Source organism: Haliaeetus albicilla, chromosome 2 (genome assembly GCF_947461875.1).
Source record: "Haliaeetus albicilla chromosome 2, bHalAlb1.1, whole genome shotgun sequence".
Classification (NCBI taxonomy): domain Eukaryota; kingdom Metazoa; phylum Chordata; class Aves; order Accipitriformes; family Accipitridae; genus Haliaeetus; species Haliaeetus albicilla.
The window spans coordinates 75,164,536-75,181,582 of NC_091484.1; the positions used below are offsets into that span (position 1 = coordinate 75,164,536).

General features: G+C 41.9%; 1 protein-coding gene across 2 annotated transcripts in view; it reads right to left on the reverse strand.

Annotated features, from left to right (window-relative positions):
- The window catches only part of OXSR1 (oxidative stress responsive kinase 1), a 93,855-nt gene that overhangs the window by 51,480 nt on the left and 25,328 nt on the right, over positions 1–17,047 (reverse strand). For both annotated transcript variants that reach the window (XM_069778277.1, XM_069778276.1), the window contains exon 3: positions 12,166–12,274. In XM_069778277.1, coding sequence (XP_069634378.1) covers positions 12,166–12,274 — 109 coding nt within the window. The remainder of the gene's footprint in view (positions 1–12,165; positions 12,275–17,047) is intronic.

A 17,047-nucleotide genomic window follows, 5' to 3' on the forward strand; every position in this document is an offset into this window, starting at 1 on the left:
CCGGTATGGGATGTCTAAGCCTGTTTCCAGGCCTGTGCTATTTAGCCCCTTCGAACTTGGGTTTCTATGATTTAATGACTGGATAGTCAGCTAGTAGGATTTTTACAGCTATGGGCACAAAGCAATGTCAGCAGTACTGGGAAGTTCTTAAGGAATGAGAAAAGCAGGCACGACTGCAAAACAAATTCCAGCTTTGATTGTCTTTGAACAGTAAGCTTCCAGGAAAAGAATAATTCAGTACTAACTCAGCTAGTTTAGAAAAGCTGAGTTAAAAGTTTTTAAAAAGTTTGGAAAAGTTCATTCTTCCTAACTCGCAATCAAAAAAAACTGTAAGAGAAAACTTTTTGTACATGAAGAACAGCAAAAGCTGAGAAACTTACTCTCATTAATTTGGTCAATGGGGAAATTACAAGTTCCACCTTGTAAATTTTTGAAGCAAACAGAAAAATACAGTGGAGGTTTTTGGGTTAGGTTTTTTCTTCTTTTCATCCCTCAGGTTCAGGTAGACAAAAAACCCTTCCCCCTTTAAAATTTATTTTATTAAGTATCCTATTTGAATTTCTAGGCCAAAACAATTGCACGGATAGGTTTTTGCTTAGCATTTTATTTTTGGATTCTCACGTGAAAGCAAAAAGGCTTGCAAGGTTTGAATACGAACACTATGTGGAAAGGCTTGTTTTGCTCAATTCAAACTGCACAGGAAACAATTACATGGGTGCACGGTGTCCCTTGGTTTGTGGGAAACGGTATGTGCTGAGTTCATCTAACAGATTGCTGCAGTCAGGAGAACCACTATTCCCCACTCTGCCGAGACGCACACTTCCCACCTTCTCTGGCCCACCAGCACCAGTCCTCACACTGTACACCAAGCCACCCACTAAACCCACCAAAAAAAATAAACGAGGGCAGGGAGAGGCAGGGTATGTTTGGTTGGTAGTGAGCATAACCTCCGAACAGATGCGTTTCAGAGCCAATGAAGAGGAAAAGGAGGGTAAGAAGGAGGGAGAACACATTTGTGAATGGGGGAGGAAACCCCTTTTGTCAGCAGCAAGTGATTAGACCAGTTCCCTGGCTGCCCTGAATGGCACCTCCAGCTTCGTCTTACCTTCCTCTTCCCAAAAAACCTTTGCCTGGTTAAAGCTATTTGCAGAAGATGCAATCCTAACACACAGACAGTAACAAAATAGAAAAAAACAAGGAAAATTAAGAAAAATAGAAATGAAGTTGCATAACATTCCCCCAACATTTTATGCAAGAATACTCTTAGCAGTGTTCAGCCTTCCTTTACCCTATCCAAGCATAGAAACACACTCATCTTCCGTGAGTTTTGACACGCATCTTAGCTACTTAGCCAAAGGTTTCACCCAGTCGTAACTCAGGTTGTTTTGACATACACTGGACTTCCTGCATGGGACCAAGATTATCTCTACCAAATGAACTGTAAAACCCCAGACATCAGAGTATGGTCCTCTTCACTAAAATCTCACCTTTAGGTTCTAGAGTCTGAGAAAAGGATCCTCTGTTGTGTGTCACGAGGACTCACCTGGGATTCAGCCTGTCACACATTCATATTTGAAAAGTACGTGCTTACAAGCCTCATTGCTTCTTATTTTGGACAAGAATTTTTGTGACACCTAAGAAAAAAAACCACCAAAAAACCACTCTACTTTCACTGTTCAGGTTTTTCCTCTCAAATGTGCCTTTATCTGAAGAACAAACTGTCACTTGTTTTAGAAGTCCAGTGAAAATATGTGGTTCTCCACGTACTCTTTTTGTCCTCTTTCCACCCACAACTCTGTTAGCAGACTTTGTTCACAAACATTTCCCTTCTCCTGCAAAGGGCTCAGGGAACATGAGGCGGCAGATCATATGGTGCTCAAATTCATTCAGTCAAAAAATCTTGTATTTAGCCATGTTAGAGATTGTATTTCACCCAGAAAAGGGGGTGGGGGTTAGACAGACAAGAGGTCAAGCACAGAGCCAGCCTTCGTCGTAAAAAGGCTGATTCACACCCATTCTATATCTGCTCCCAGTCTAGCCTAGCACTTTTTAAGCACATCTTTTAAAAACCACTTTCACATTGAGATGTTCAAAGAAGTGGAGAAATTTGCCAGTCTTCTACAGAAAGGAGAACAGCAAAAAGGCTATCAGCAAAATGCTTAGTTCAGGAAACAGCAGAAAAGCAACCCAAGAGCCACCTTCCTGTTGAAGAATGTGTTATTTAGATCATCCCCACTTAGTTTGCACAGCAGGGGGGAAGTTTTGCTACTGGCACCGCAACACAATAAAGTCATGATTTTTTCCACCTCACAAATCAGTAAGTTTGGGAGTTGGTACTGACTCCCAACTCAATTGCAACTTCATAAAGCACAGCACCATGGAATACAAAGAACGAAGCCAAGCTGCATTTCCACACACTGCATCGTGCTGCATTCAAAGTCTTCTGGCATTCTGGCTCAGAAAGCCTGACATGGAACAACCCATGTCATATCCCCAGATCCAATACCCAGACCCCCAAACAGAAACCCACAGCTAAGCACAAAGCTACTTTGAAAGCAGAAGTCATGGGAATTTAGCTATTGAGGAAAACACTTTCTGCTAGAAGATAGAGATTGGATTTCAGCATCACCCTGATAAATTCAATGCAGAGTTGTTCACAAGGTTCTCAGTTAAGCATGTGACACACTTACTAGGGTAAGACCTCTACTGCCTTAGGATGTAGAAAAATTTTCTCACTTACAACAACTGTGTTACACTCAAATAATAGATTAGCAGATCAGAGCCTTATCCTTTGCCTAAGGGGAAAAACGACCGTTCTGCACAAAGTGGCCTGTTCCTGACCCAGCAATACATTAACTGCTAGAAATTAACTGGAAACGAATTCAGCTGAACTGGAACCAAGATCCCATCTACACAAGAGCATGTGCTTTACAGACTGATCATCCTGTTTCAAAACATGATGATTCCAGATACAGCAAGTTTCTGAGCCAGCTTCCAAACCAGTTTAAGAATAACTGGGGAAGTGAGAGTACATCTGAACATAGTTAGATCTCTGCTTAAATGCAGTTTCAATATGATATAGATTTGTGCTCCATGTGCAAACTGTTCCATCTCATTGTGTAAGACAAAAAGTCTTCCATAATCTAGTGGCCAGAAGATGAGGTTCACACTGAAAATAAGGCACTCAACTCCATATTAGAGAACAGTTACAAGATTTTCAAGAGGAAAAAAAAAATCCATTACCATGTCTTTTAAAAAATTTTTTTAAAAAAACATTTGACTCCTCCCTAGAATAAAACTTTCATTTTAGGTAACGCTGTAAAGTACTCTGGTGTGTATTATATATGGCACTAGGTTTGATTACAACAGTTCCCTCCTGATTTTTCACATTAGAAATGCATGAGTAGAAGCTACAGATACACAGAACAGGAGGGTCTGCCTAAGTGAGAGAGAAAAACAAATTAAGTTTGGCTGAGGCTGACTGGAAAGCTCTTCTAAGCCCAGAAGGGGAAGCATATCAGGAAAAGACAAGACAGAGAGAAGAACCATAACTGGAGTCTAAATGTAAATATAAATAATGCTGTCATTAGTAAGGATGTTTAAAGAAATCTGGTCATGAGCAACTGATCTCAAAGCCAAACAGAAGACAGAAGAAGGAGAGGACATTTAGAGATTGATGCGGAAAAAATGTGGCTATAAACAAATTCCTGCCCATCAAATATACACTGTACAGCACACCAACAGGAAGCCTACAAGATATTATGCAATCTGATAAAGCATTTAGCATTATTTATCATTCATCATTAATTAAAGGGTCTCAGTATATTCTGACACCAATCACAAACCGTATTACATCTATTTAGTAAAGCACAATCTCTCAGTTCAAACTGTACAGCAATTGGAAGTGGTTTTCTGCTCAAACTCACCAGCTTCCTAGACTGCTCTGAAAGCTGCTAATAGATCCTCGTGACAGCTGACGTCACCAGGATGTAGCTGTACATAGACTTACCTTCACCTGATAAAACCCAACCTGTAACTACTGTGGGTCAAAGACAAACATGCAGCGAGCAACTTTTTCTCAAGTCCTTACTGCTCACCAGTTCCGCAGCCAACAGACTGATGTCCGTCTGGCTGCACAAACAGAACAGACGTCCCATTGCTCCCTCCGCTGCACCCCAGCAGTGAAGAGCAGGAAGCCTCACAGTACCCCTTTCCCATTTTTACATGGCTAGAGAATATCCGATTAGGCCTGACTCAATCCACAGAAGCCAGTTCCAACTTTCCAGAAGCAAGTAGTTGATTTCCACCCACGACGGCAGTATCTGAGCAATGAAGACACAAGAAACCTACGGGCAGGCCAATATCCTGAATTTGTAAGAACGGGATATTCAGGGTTTGTATATTGACATCAGGCAGACCATTTGCAATGGACTGTGTTGAAACCTAGTAAATATAGTCCTGTCTTGCGCTCCACACATGTACCCAGTAAAACTGTCTCCTTCAACACCCTGTACTATGAGCTACTCCAGTGTTTTCTTCAACAGCAAATGAGATTAAAAAGAGTTCCATGGTTCACCACCTCCCTGCTGTGCCAATGCATCTGCTTACGAAGCCATACTGTAAATGAGATCACTGCAGTAATTGGTAATCCAGTTTTCCAGGCAGGGTGGAGACCAAGCAGCCAGCAACTTCTTAAACCAGCTTTGCTGCTGGAGAAAATTTTTGTGTAATCACACCCTCGGGGCAAGAAGTCCTAATTGTTCCACTGATTCAGTTTCAACAGCAAGCCACTGCAAACATCGATGCTTCCTGTTCCAAATCCAGAGCTCGTTTCTTTGACCTCACCTACAGCAACAAGCACACGTAATGGCATTTAGGAAGCCTGCTTCTGATGTTCCTCCTCAGGAGAGGAAGAAAGTATCCACGTGACAGTCATCAGCCATGCTGCTTAATGCTTCAGAGCATGGGGCTGACATGGAGAAGGGTACGAAAACCCAAGCAAAAAGGAAAGCTTGTTTAGAACAAGATTACAGATAAATGCAGGGCTATTATGGCTGGAATTTTACATGCCCCCAGAGGCAAAAGAAATGTACAGTAGAGCTAGTTGCTGTGGGAACCACATCTTGCATGTTATACTATAACCTAAGTGACAGGACAAAGATACAGGATAAGTTAAATGCAAAGAAAACTCCTTTAAATTTCTCTTTAAATTTCTGGCAAGCAGAACAAGAAAATTTAATACTCTAACTAAATTTCCAACAAAAAAAAAAAAAGCAGGTAACAGTACCCACATTGATTTGCCATTTAGAGGCCTGGCATAAACAGGCTGGAAAACAGTACTGGGGATCACTACACAATTTTGTGAGAATCAAGATCTGTCCCAAACCTGATGGACACTGATGCTGAACATGCTGCATCTTGGAGAACTGGGAGTTGGCAGGATTCATTGCTGCTTCTTTTAAGAGATTTCAGCAGAAGCCAGCAGTTTCGGTGAGCCTGATTTGCCATCAGAGCCAAGAATTAAATCTGCATCTTGTCAGCCTCTGACAAACAGAGGAAGAAAACGCAAAAGAAGGAACAGCTGCTTGGATTCAGTACTTCTGGGGCTGAGGAATACAGATAGAGCAAAAGAGCACCGAAGTAAAGGAAAGAACAAGTTATACAAAACAGAGGAAAAGACATCTAAGGAGATTGCTGGAGTTTCTGCTTTTAAAGTTTCTTAACCCTGGATAAACCACCTCAGTACAGAGGGAGAGTTAAGGAAACTTCCGTTTCTTGCCTCCTTCCCTCTAGAGCACTTGCATGGATGCATAAGAAATACGACAAGATTAAGGCAGGAAGAAAGATGATACAATAAAAGGGGCAAAACAGTTTATTGCAGTTGAGACTAAGGCATTTATTGGAGAAAATCTGAAGACAAACTCTTTTTTTCATGCTCTTCCTATTATAGCTGGGAGTTGCAATGTATCTACACACTCCGCATCCTGCAATCATGTACAGTCCCTACCATCTCCTGCTTCTGACTTAGCCCATCTTTAACTGTTTGAAATTGTGTCTCTACAAATAAAATTAAAACCGCTCCAGATGTACTCAAATAGCATAGTGTTCTCCTAAAAAAATAATTCAACATAAACACAAGGATTTCTATGAACCTGTGGCTTACGCTTTGATCATAACTCATTGCTGAATTAGGAGTGGCCAGATCACAGATTAACATGGCAGAAGTAGAACAAGATGTCCTATATCCCTGGTGGAGACCTAAGACTTGCCATACCTCCCTTATGGTCTGACTGAACTGCTGGCCAAGCACTTCATCAGATAATCAAGATCAAAGCTTGAAGTAAGAGCTTGATTACATAACCTGAAAAAATTTTGGAAAATAAAAGGTTTAACTATTTCAATACAGTAATCTCCTTAGATTTAATTAGGAGTCTTCAAGAAGGCAGAAGATACAAGAGCCCTATCTGGAAGTGTTTCAATATTTAAAAGATTTACAGAGTTTAAAAATATTTTGGAGGTCTCAACTGCTGTAGGCTAGGACAGTAAAAATTGTTGTGTGGTGTAGGAAGCCACCACAGACAGCTGTTTCATACAAGCAACTGTTTTCTAGAGTTAGCCACGGCCTTGGGTCACCTGTGAAATGAGAGCTCTTGTTAAAACCAGTGAGAATTTAGAGGAGCAAACAGGTCACAATCAGAAAAAGCACAAGAACAAAAGGACAGCTGCTCCTCTTCCTACTAAAAAGCCGCAGGAGTTAGAAAGTGGGACTGGGCTTCAGATGGCTTTAAAAAGGCATGAGTAAAATTCACAACAAGGAAATGCCAGCAGGAAAAAGAGCAGGTCAGCAGTTGCCTAGAAATAGCCATTGGGAGTTTAGTTTGGAGTAACACTGGACCAAAAGGCTGGGGTGCCAAGTTGACATTGCTAAGCTTAGATCCCTACAAAGCAGTTTTGTCATTGGAGGAAAGGATCTGAAATTTCTACCAAAGGGAACAGAAACAGCAGATAGTTCACAAACCTGACTCAGGCACACATCACCAGATCTGAATGAGGGTGCCAGAGTAACTGGACACACCAGCACCTCTTGTCACTACCAGCTGGACGTCATCACAGCCACATTTCTGCCATCAGCAACAACTACGCTCTACATCTGCTTCAGTGTCAAATCTGCCAGTGCAAACTGCTTTCGGCAGTGACTTCAACCAGCCTGTCTGACTTGGCTCTGATGCAGATTAGCTTTTTATGTGTTACTCCCCAACAGCTCACCAGTACATTACCTCCTTGCTGCCGATGGCTTTCAAAGATGGAAAACAGTATCTTCCACCAAGACAGTACTTTCAAAGCAGAGACAAATAGTTCAGTTTCAGCAACAATGCCCGTCAGGCAAGTAAGCTACCTTTGAGCGTACTGGCTGGCTGCTCAGAGGAGCAAGGCACTGTTATCAGACAGTAACGCTTCATGGATTTAGAGTATTTTCCCTTAGAGACATTTCTAAAATACCTGCATATATGACTAGGTTAAGATTTCAACAAAACAACTGCAACCAGAAAATAGATTAAATTGCACTTACAACAATAACAACAACAAAAAAAAGGCTTGCATTACAGACCAATCTGTCTTGTGGGCTGTTTATCAAAGTAATAAGGTCAGTGTAAGTAGGCTGAAATTAAAACTAGTTTCAGCCTGAAAACACACGCCAGCATAGACTGACACTGATGGAAGAGAAGCAGAAAGATCCTGAACTTTTACCCAGAAGAAAGTCTCAAGCACAAGAGCCACAATCAACATGCAGAATGGACATCAAAAAAGTTTTCATATGTGCTTACTGGGATGTACAAGTCTCAGTCCACGCTCTCTGAATAGTTAGATGGAATGGAAGAGCTAGGCTGCAGCCTGTTAATTTTTTTTCCTTTCCGGACAGCTCAAAAGTTTTTCCTGTTGAGAAACTCAGATCATTATTTTTCCCACTGGATGACAGATGACCACAAAACTAGCCACTTTATTACTGATAAATAAGCTGAAAGGAATGAGAAGCAGTTTTAAAAGTGTCTCTTGTTACATAAATCACTCAGCCTAAAGACAACTGGAAATAGCCTCATTAAAAATGAATGAAAAAGCTCTTCAGTCAGAAAACTCCAATACACAAGTTTCTTCGCCCATCTTCAAGATTGTTGTGTAGAATTTGCCTATGAAATCTAAAATGAGATTTCTGAAGTATAGCCATGAAAAAAGTATAAAGTGAAAACAGCTCAAAAATACCTCTCAAGGTATCCTCCTGCATAAAAAGCAGTGACAGGTCATTCTCAAATTCCTTCCGTCTATTTTAGCAATTCCCCCAGACCCCAAATGATTCACTTTAAGTGAGAAAATTTAACACTGGCTCACAGAAATGTTAGGGGGGGCGGGTGGGGTTACACTGCTACTAGTCCATCTTTTATTGTATGACCCTAGTCTTCAGCATATACAACAGAGTAAGCAGCAGTGAGATCTCATAGCACTACTTTACTGAAAGTACCCTACTTAATGCCAGAGCTGCACAAGGGTCAATTATCAGTCTGTATAACATAAAAGCCCATTCAGAGTGAATATTAAATGAAAAGCAGGTCATCATTCACATCACCAAGAGGCTGGTTCTGAAGCAATGATTATTTTTCCAGAAATATTCCAGTGTGGTCTTTACATTTATGGTACATTGATAATGAAAAGACGGTCCATAGTTTGATTTTTTCCCAGCGTACATACAAAAAAACAACAGAAAAATGAGGACAAACAGAAACAACATTTGGAGGTTCAAGGATGAGCCTAATCCTGACTTGGTTCTGACAGAAAACCACTGTGAAAATACTAGCTAAGTCAGCTGTGCATTTTCTTCAAAGAGATTGTGTACTCTCCTGAAAAAGGCGAAGAACATTGCTGCTGCCTCTCCTGCACCCCTGAAATGCTATTTCCTCATGTTGTGGAAACCTTCCCATAGATACACTTTTTATACACACAGCAAAACTACTTGCACTAAGCTGGCAAGGGATTCTTTTCTACACACAAACAGCCATTGTATCTTTAATGACCTGTTATATATCCCTCCAAGAAGAGAGAGGCTATTGCTTAATGACACATGAGCACATGAGACATTAAAAAACCTTTAAGACAGACTTAAGCTGGCATGAAATTTCATTGTCCCCAAGAGAACTGCTAAAATTCTCTAAAGAATTTCAAAGACACATGTTTTATGGTCATTGTCAAGCTCTTGTGGAAAAAGCCAACAGGTTTAGCCAGATTTTTCCACATCATCTTCTGGCATTTTACAGTCCTCGGTATTAAGCCAAGAACAGAGAATCCAAGAAGGTTTTTTTAAAAAGCAAGAAAACAGGGTTTGGTTTTTTTCAGCTTTCAATTCATTTTCACTAGGGTGCCAGGAAAATCAAGTCTTCCTAAAGACAGGCCTAAGATTTAGCAACAGTCCTCTGTGTTATCATCCAGAACTTGATTCCATTTCTTGTCTCGACTGTAACTCAAGCAGGGATCCTGGAAAATATTATGACATCAAATAAAGCATTACTGATAAGTTTTCAAACTCTCTCTCTCTCTCTCAAAAAAAGAGTGTTTCTCCAGTGTCAGAGAATAAATCCAGAAGGGGGAAGTTTCCCTAGCTCTGTGTTAACTAGGCAGTAATTTGGAATTGCCCCAAGCATTCCCAGTTATTTTGTCAACTAGAACAAGTGTGCAAAGTAATCCAAGCTCTGAGGATTGACACTATACAAATCAAGCTGCACCCACACTGATGTTCTCCTCCCTTTTTACGGCCATATACTGACATTATATGAGTAGCTCTGCCCAAAATACAGGTGATTTAAAGTTCCTCATAAGGGCAGCCAACATGTAAATAAGTTAAAATCAATAGAATGGCTGGTTGCCAACAAGCCATCAGCACTATGCAGGCCTCCAAGCTGGAAGTGAGAAAAAGGTCAAGGAACCAGCCTTGCAAGAGGAGCTGCAATTCTCACGATAAAGCTAGTGGAAATGGTTGGGCTCAGTGGAGTTAGCTGCACACTTCTCTAGTTCAAAAGCTTATCCTAGGCTTACAGAGCAAGATGAAGAAACTTTTGCTAACATGACCGGAGAAGCACTGTTTCAGACCCATCATTTGAGAAGATGATAGTGAGATTTATTTTCTAGAAGCTTAGGATGGTTTCAACTACTACACCTGCACTGAAGTTTCTCTAGTCAATGTCTGAAGTCATACACCCCAGTTTTCAAATATTCAAGTGAGTCATTCAGCAAAAAAAATACAAAATAACTCTACGAAATACTGTCAAATATACAAAATAGGAGGGAAAAAAAAGCTAGCACCAACATGTAGTTAGGTGATACTACTAATGTACATAACATGAGAAGCTATTTCTGAGCTGAATGGGTTGAAGTTAAATATTTTTATTCAAATATTTATTTCAAATATTTATTTTATTAATATTTACCCAGCCCCCTGAGCTGGAAGACAGGGAGCAGAAAGAAGCCCCCATAATCCAAGGGGAAATAGTTACAACCTGCTACACCACTTTGACACACACAAGTCCGTGGGGCCAGATGGGATCCACCCAAGGGTACTAAGGGAGCTGGCAGGAGTGCTCACCTAGCCACCCTCTTTCCATGATTTATCAGCAGTCCTGGCTAACTGGGGAGGTCCCAGTTGACTGGAAGTTAGCAGATGTGACACCCATCTGAAGGGCTAGAAGGAGGATCCAGGGAACTACAGGCCTGTCAGTCTGACCTTGGTGCCAGGGAAGGTTATGGAGCAGACCATCTTGAGACCATCACATGGGACATACAGGACAACCAAGTGATCAGGCCCAGTCAGCATGGGTTTATGAAAGGCAGGTCCTGCTTGACTAACCTGATCTCCTTCTATGACAAGATGGCCCACTTAATGGATGAGGGAAAGGCTGTGGATGTTGTCTACCTAGACTTTAGTAAAGCTTTTGTCACCATTTCCTGCAGCATTCTCCTGGAGAAACAGGCTGCTCAAGGCTTGGATGGGTGTACTCTTCACTGGGTAAAAAACTGGCTGGATGGCCAGGCCCAAAGAGTTGCAGTGAATGGAGTTAAATCCAGCTGACAGCCAGTCACAAGTGGTGTTCCCCAGGACTCAGTATCTTTATCAATGATCTGGACAAGGGGATTGAGCACACCCTCAGTAAGTCTCCCAATGACACAAAGCTGGGCGGAAGTCTTGATCTGCTCAAGGGTAGGAAGGCTCTGCAGAGGGATCTGGACAAGCTGGATCAATGGGCCGAGGCCAACTGTATGAGGTTCAACAAGGCTCAGTGCTGGGTCCTGCACTTGGGTCACAACAACCCCATGCAGCGCTACGGGCTTGGGGAAGAGTGGCTGGAAAGCTGCCTAGAAGAAAAGAACCTGGGGGTATTGGTCGACAGGGAGCTGAACATGACCACTGGTGTGCCCAGGTGGCCAAGAATCCTGGCTTGTATCAGAAACAGTGTGGCCAGAAGGACTAGGGAAGTGGTTGTCCCCCTGTACTCGGCACTGGTGAGGCCGCACCTCGAGTACTATGTTCAGTTTTGGGCCCCTCGCTACAGGAAAGACACTGAAGTGCTGGAGCGTGTCCAGAGAAGGGCAACAAAGCTGGGGAAGAGTCTAGAGCACAAGTCTTATGAATAGTGGCTGAGGGAACTGGGGTTGTTTAGCCTGGAGAAAAGGAGGCTGAGGGAGACCTTATCGCTCCCTACAACTACCTGAAAGGAGGTTGTAACGAGGTGGGGGTCGGTCTCTTCTCCTAAGTAACAAGCGATAGGACAAGAGAAGATGGCCTCAAGTTGCAGCAGGGGAGGTTTGGATTGAATATTAGGAAAAATTCCTTCACAGAAAAGATTGTCAAGCATTGGAACAGGCTGCCCAGGGAAGTGGTAGAGTCACCATCCCTGGAGGTATTTAGAAGACGTGTAGATGTGGCACTTAGGGACATGGTTTAGTGGTGGACTTGGCAGTACTAGGTTAACAGTTGGACTTGATGATCTTAAAGGTCTTTTCCAACAATTCTATGAAATGCCTTAATTCACAAGTGGGAAGCTTAGGACGTAAACAAGGGAAAGGGTATTACAGGAAGACAGCATTTTACATTGTCTTTTAGGGTAAAGAAATTCACTCACTCACCTCCACTAAGTAACTTCATCACCAGCCAAAGCTCATCTTTCACCACGAACGATGTGTAGTAAGATACAATGTTGGGGTGATGGCACTGACTCATGGCTTGGATTTCTTTCTGTAGAGACAAATAAAGCATTAGCAGTTGGACCCAGTTATTACTATTCCTTGGGCACAGGTTATCTTCCTCAAGACACAGCGTTCAAAGAAGGTACAAAGAAAAATTATACCTAGAACCTGTAAGTAGAAAATCCAGAAATACTCTTAACACTCAGCTGGCATTGTACTAGGGCCCAAAGGTATTTTAGGGTACTCTTCCCATCTGTCTAGAAGAAAGAAAAAGTTGACCAAAAACCCCTTGGCAAGGGCAACAAAGTGGTCATAATCAAAACACCTGCACGGAGCTACAGCAGAATATTCCTGAAAATTCACACCAGTTTGTTACCTAAGAAGTTCATGATGACTCCTTTCAGTGAGACATTACACAACAGATGCTTAATCTGTTGAAGTCTATCATTTGGATGAGAAAGGGAAATATTTGCCTCTGGGGAAAAAAAAGGCCTCTTGTTCCTAATGTTTCTTCCCAGTAGGAAAGCAGATGGCTTAGCTCAATCAGGTTGAAGGCACAAAGGACAGCTATATCTTTTGTCATACTGGAAAAGAGAAATCAAGATTAGAAAGTTGTTAGCTACTACAGATGGCATACAATATGAAATATGCTCAGATGTTAAATTGAGTTTTGACTGTGCTTATTCTTAGATTTGGTTATGGGTTAAGGGTTGAGGTTTTCCAAGTTATGGGCAGAACAACACCACAGAAAGCATTGACTGATTTTTCATTATGCAAGCACAAATCACCAGTTTGGACAGAAAGCCTCGGAGTTCCTTGACTGTCCATAGACAAAAGCCATCTATTAAGCCAAGCCTGGCACCCTGCACTACACCCAGCTGGGTCTTTGTGCTTCAGCCAAGCCCCCTAACCTGTCAAGTTGTACCCTCCAGCATCACCCACGCCAGACACTCATCCCCTGATATCCTGAACTTCTGCTCTCAACTAAGGCATTCCTTCACTGAACACGTGGATGCCACTTTTCACTGTTAGCCCCCCTCCCATGACACAGACTCAGCCGAGCGCCATAATCCCAAACACACAGGGAAGGAGGAGAGCAAGGGGCCTTCACACCCTGATCCTTTCCTCCCTCTAAGCACAAGACCTCCCTGGTACCAAAGTATGACAGAAAGCTCTGAGAAGGATTCACCCATGTCTAGGACACCCCACAGATGCAGCATATACTTCTCCTGCTTATATGCAAAGCTCTGCTTGTGACTAAGTGTAGTGTAAAGGCACATTGCTTCCCCCTTGGCAAGGGTTTAGCTGGGAATCACAGCTACAAAGAAACATGCTAATGTTGAATTATCCACTTCAATACTGCTTTTCAGGGAGTAGGTACATTTGAGGAATCAAACACAATTAGTTCCTCTTTCTGCTTTCCCCAGAAGCACCAACTTTCCAGGAAACTCCAATAAGCAGATTAAAGAAGAGCCCTTCTAAACAGAAACAGATATTTGAAGAGTAGGGAGTAGGCTATTCACCTCAGTGTAGCATACTCGCTGACTAAACACCACTCCATGAAAATAAATACAGCCTGAAACAATATCCTTTGCATGCTGACAGCTCCAGCTCCCTTCCTTGCAAGCACTCACTTGTATCAAGCTAGTTTTCTAAAAGGAAATAAACCAGCACCTTTGGAGTTTTCTAATGCCTTCTAGTTAGGGGGTTTCTTGCATTGTGAAGAAACCTTGACAGATAAAGCTGGCAACAAAAATGTTTTTTACTTCCCTGCTTCAAACTTCTAACAGGGGATGGATGAGAAGTAGGGCCATGGATAACACAGGTCAGACTCAGTGATTGGTTTGTGCCCTGTCATACTCCTTGCACAAAACCCAGCTGGTTGGGAAGCTCTGGGCTGCTGTCTGTAAACAGAAGTGCAACACTTTTGATTCACACAACCTTTCAAAACTCATTAGGCTCAGAGTTTTGAACTCATGCGCTTACCCTAGGATCATTTTGGACTTGCTCAGAGCACTGGACTGAGTCCCTAGTTAAGGGATCCATAAGCCTGACACAATCTTGGTCCCCGAGCCTGAAATTAGCATTCAGCCTAAAGATTTAAATCAATTTTAAAGATTTTTTTTTTCCCCTTTTAAACATGCAAGCAAATCCAGGTGCCTAACTTTTCTGACAATTAAAAAAAAAAAAAAAAACCACACACATGCACAAGTGGCACCAGAGTGGAAAAAAGCAAGCAGGACATCGACGGGTTAATCATCCCATCAGCCAGACCTGCCCCAAACCCACCATTCAGAAATGATCTAGAAGAGCTGTTTTTATCTTTTCTTAGCTAGACCACTCACGATATTTTGAACCAGCTCCCCCGGAGATCAAGAAAGTAGTACAAGAAATATACACAAACATTGCATATTTTATATATTAGTGTATCCCACCGGAATTCAGGAGTCAGTGAGACAAAGTCTGGACCAAGTTTAGTTAACAGCCTAGACCTGGATCAGATCTTTGCCATTCGAGCAGCTCTGTACTACAGCATTTTGCAGGCATTCTGTGATGCTTAGTTAGTATTTTATTGTTTTCCAAGAACTTCCTCTCTAATTCATTACCATAGTCTGCTCCCCCAGCTGGGAAGCACAGTTTAAAAAAAAAAAAGCTCAAGTCTATCATATGCTTTAGTCCACAAAGAGGGAAAATAAATAATCACAAACTTGATCTATACAATTAAACACCTCCATCAGCTAGTGGATGTGTAACACAGGCAGATTAAACCATTTCTCACACAGTGTAGCACAGCTCTGAATAATTAATTGCATCACAATTCCAGTGTTTTTACATTATTACCAGTAAGAAAGAGCAGCAGTCAGGCAGACTTTCCCCTCTCACCCACAGACCCCCACCCCATTTTCAATAGTTTTCTAGCCTATCTCCCACCAGGCTACATCAAAGCTTCATTCCTCTTCACCCCCATAGAGGGTACCAACATCCTGGAAGCTCAACACATACAATTGTTTTAACTGATCATGGCAAATCACAGTGAGCTTTGTGGTTAAAATGCTTCCTCGCATAATTGAAACCAAGCCAATTCTGTCATACATACAACAGTCTGTGCTACAGCAGTACAAATGAAAGGTCTGAAGAGCTATAGTTAAGGCAGGAATCCCAGTCAAGGATCACCAGGGAGCTCTGCTCAAAAGCACGCTTACAGAAAAAGGGAGCAGGAGGGGATAAAATGCAGCAACAGCCCTTCTGTGTGTAGTAAGCACAGCTTTAATACTATTTCCAAAGTTTTTCAGAGAGTTGGCTGCTCTTCAAACATGACAAAGTCATAGCAGGCAAAGATTTCCTCTCCCTGCCTCCTCCCTAACAAGACTGCTATCCCCAAATTACACAAAGAAGAAATAACCAAGTTACAACTGTGCTCCCCTCATTTTGACTAGCATCAAGACCACACTGGAAGACTCCTAATAGAAGGCTCAACAATTTCTATACCTCTGTAATAATGTCAGGCTAATCATCAGAATTTATTTGGGCTGCTATATACAGGTTTTAAAGCTGGAAATGTTGCTTTATTCCTGCTCTGCCAACAGTCATGGGTTACTTGATAAAGAGCCCTCAAACTATTCACAGATCCAGATGGTAGACAGCTCTTCCATCCAGTTGCTTACACACCGACACCCCTCACACTAGATGGCCTCAGTTATGAGTCTTACTGCCAGTCCCCCATTTCAGGATCCATAAATTACACTGCCTTCTGCTCAGCTATGGAGAATGAATTACTGATAAAAACATGTCTAGACACAGGCAATGGTTTGGAGATGGTTACATGCTCACCCTGGGCTAGATATTAAAAATATCTGCACTGTCAAATACCAAAAGCAAATAGACTGGGATTAGCTATAAAGGCCTCCATGTCTTCCATTAAGGGTTCTGATGAATGCTTTCAGTACTTCTGCAGGCAATAAAAGAAGCATTTCAAGGCTTCTGAAACACTAATAAAACTGCTGTGAAGTATAATTTAGAATCATAAGAAACCTATTAGTCTCCTGTAAGTCAGACATACTTCTGGAGATCTGCTATTTTGGAAGTGCATTTATTTGCCCGCTGACATACAACTGAAGTTGAGTTAATAGGAGCAGAGATACAAAGCACGCAAGGCTGTGTTTAAGCGACTAGCTCAACTTTCTTACTGGTATTTTCTGTTCACATCATCACCTTCTACTCTTCATGTTTATCTGCCCCTGAGGCATGTTTCAAAGACACTTGCTCTCAAATACAAGGATGAAAATCATGCGTTATTTAGTTTTACTTCCTACATGTTGACGTGAACTCAAGAGATACAACACAGCAGCATTCTGCTTTTATGTGGCTACCTGCAAGTTCAGAGGAATCCAGAAAGCTGTCAGCTTGGCTACCCTATTCGAAGACAATCATGACCATAAGAGAACTGGGGAGGGAAAGCATGCCTGGGGGAAAATAAAAGCAGGTCAGATGTGATCTCCCCCTTGAATACACCAGTGCTCCAACTATGGCTGGCAAAGAACTTAACTCGTAGCTGAAATCTCGAGGTATAAGGCATTAAAACTCTTCTTCATCCTTTCAAAGTAGGATTTAAAGCTCTGTTCCTAGAGGCAGCCATAACTTCAGATTTTGCTCCAAGTAAAATTCTAATGGTTTAACTAAAAGGCTGTAAAAACTGAGAATATTAATTCATTAGCCTTTCTAAACATCTGCAGAAAAAGCACCCATGTTCCCCTACTATAATCAACTTGAGAGGCATTTTTTGAAGGACATGGGGAAAAGCACAGAGCTCAAAATCAGACAT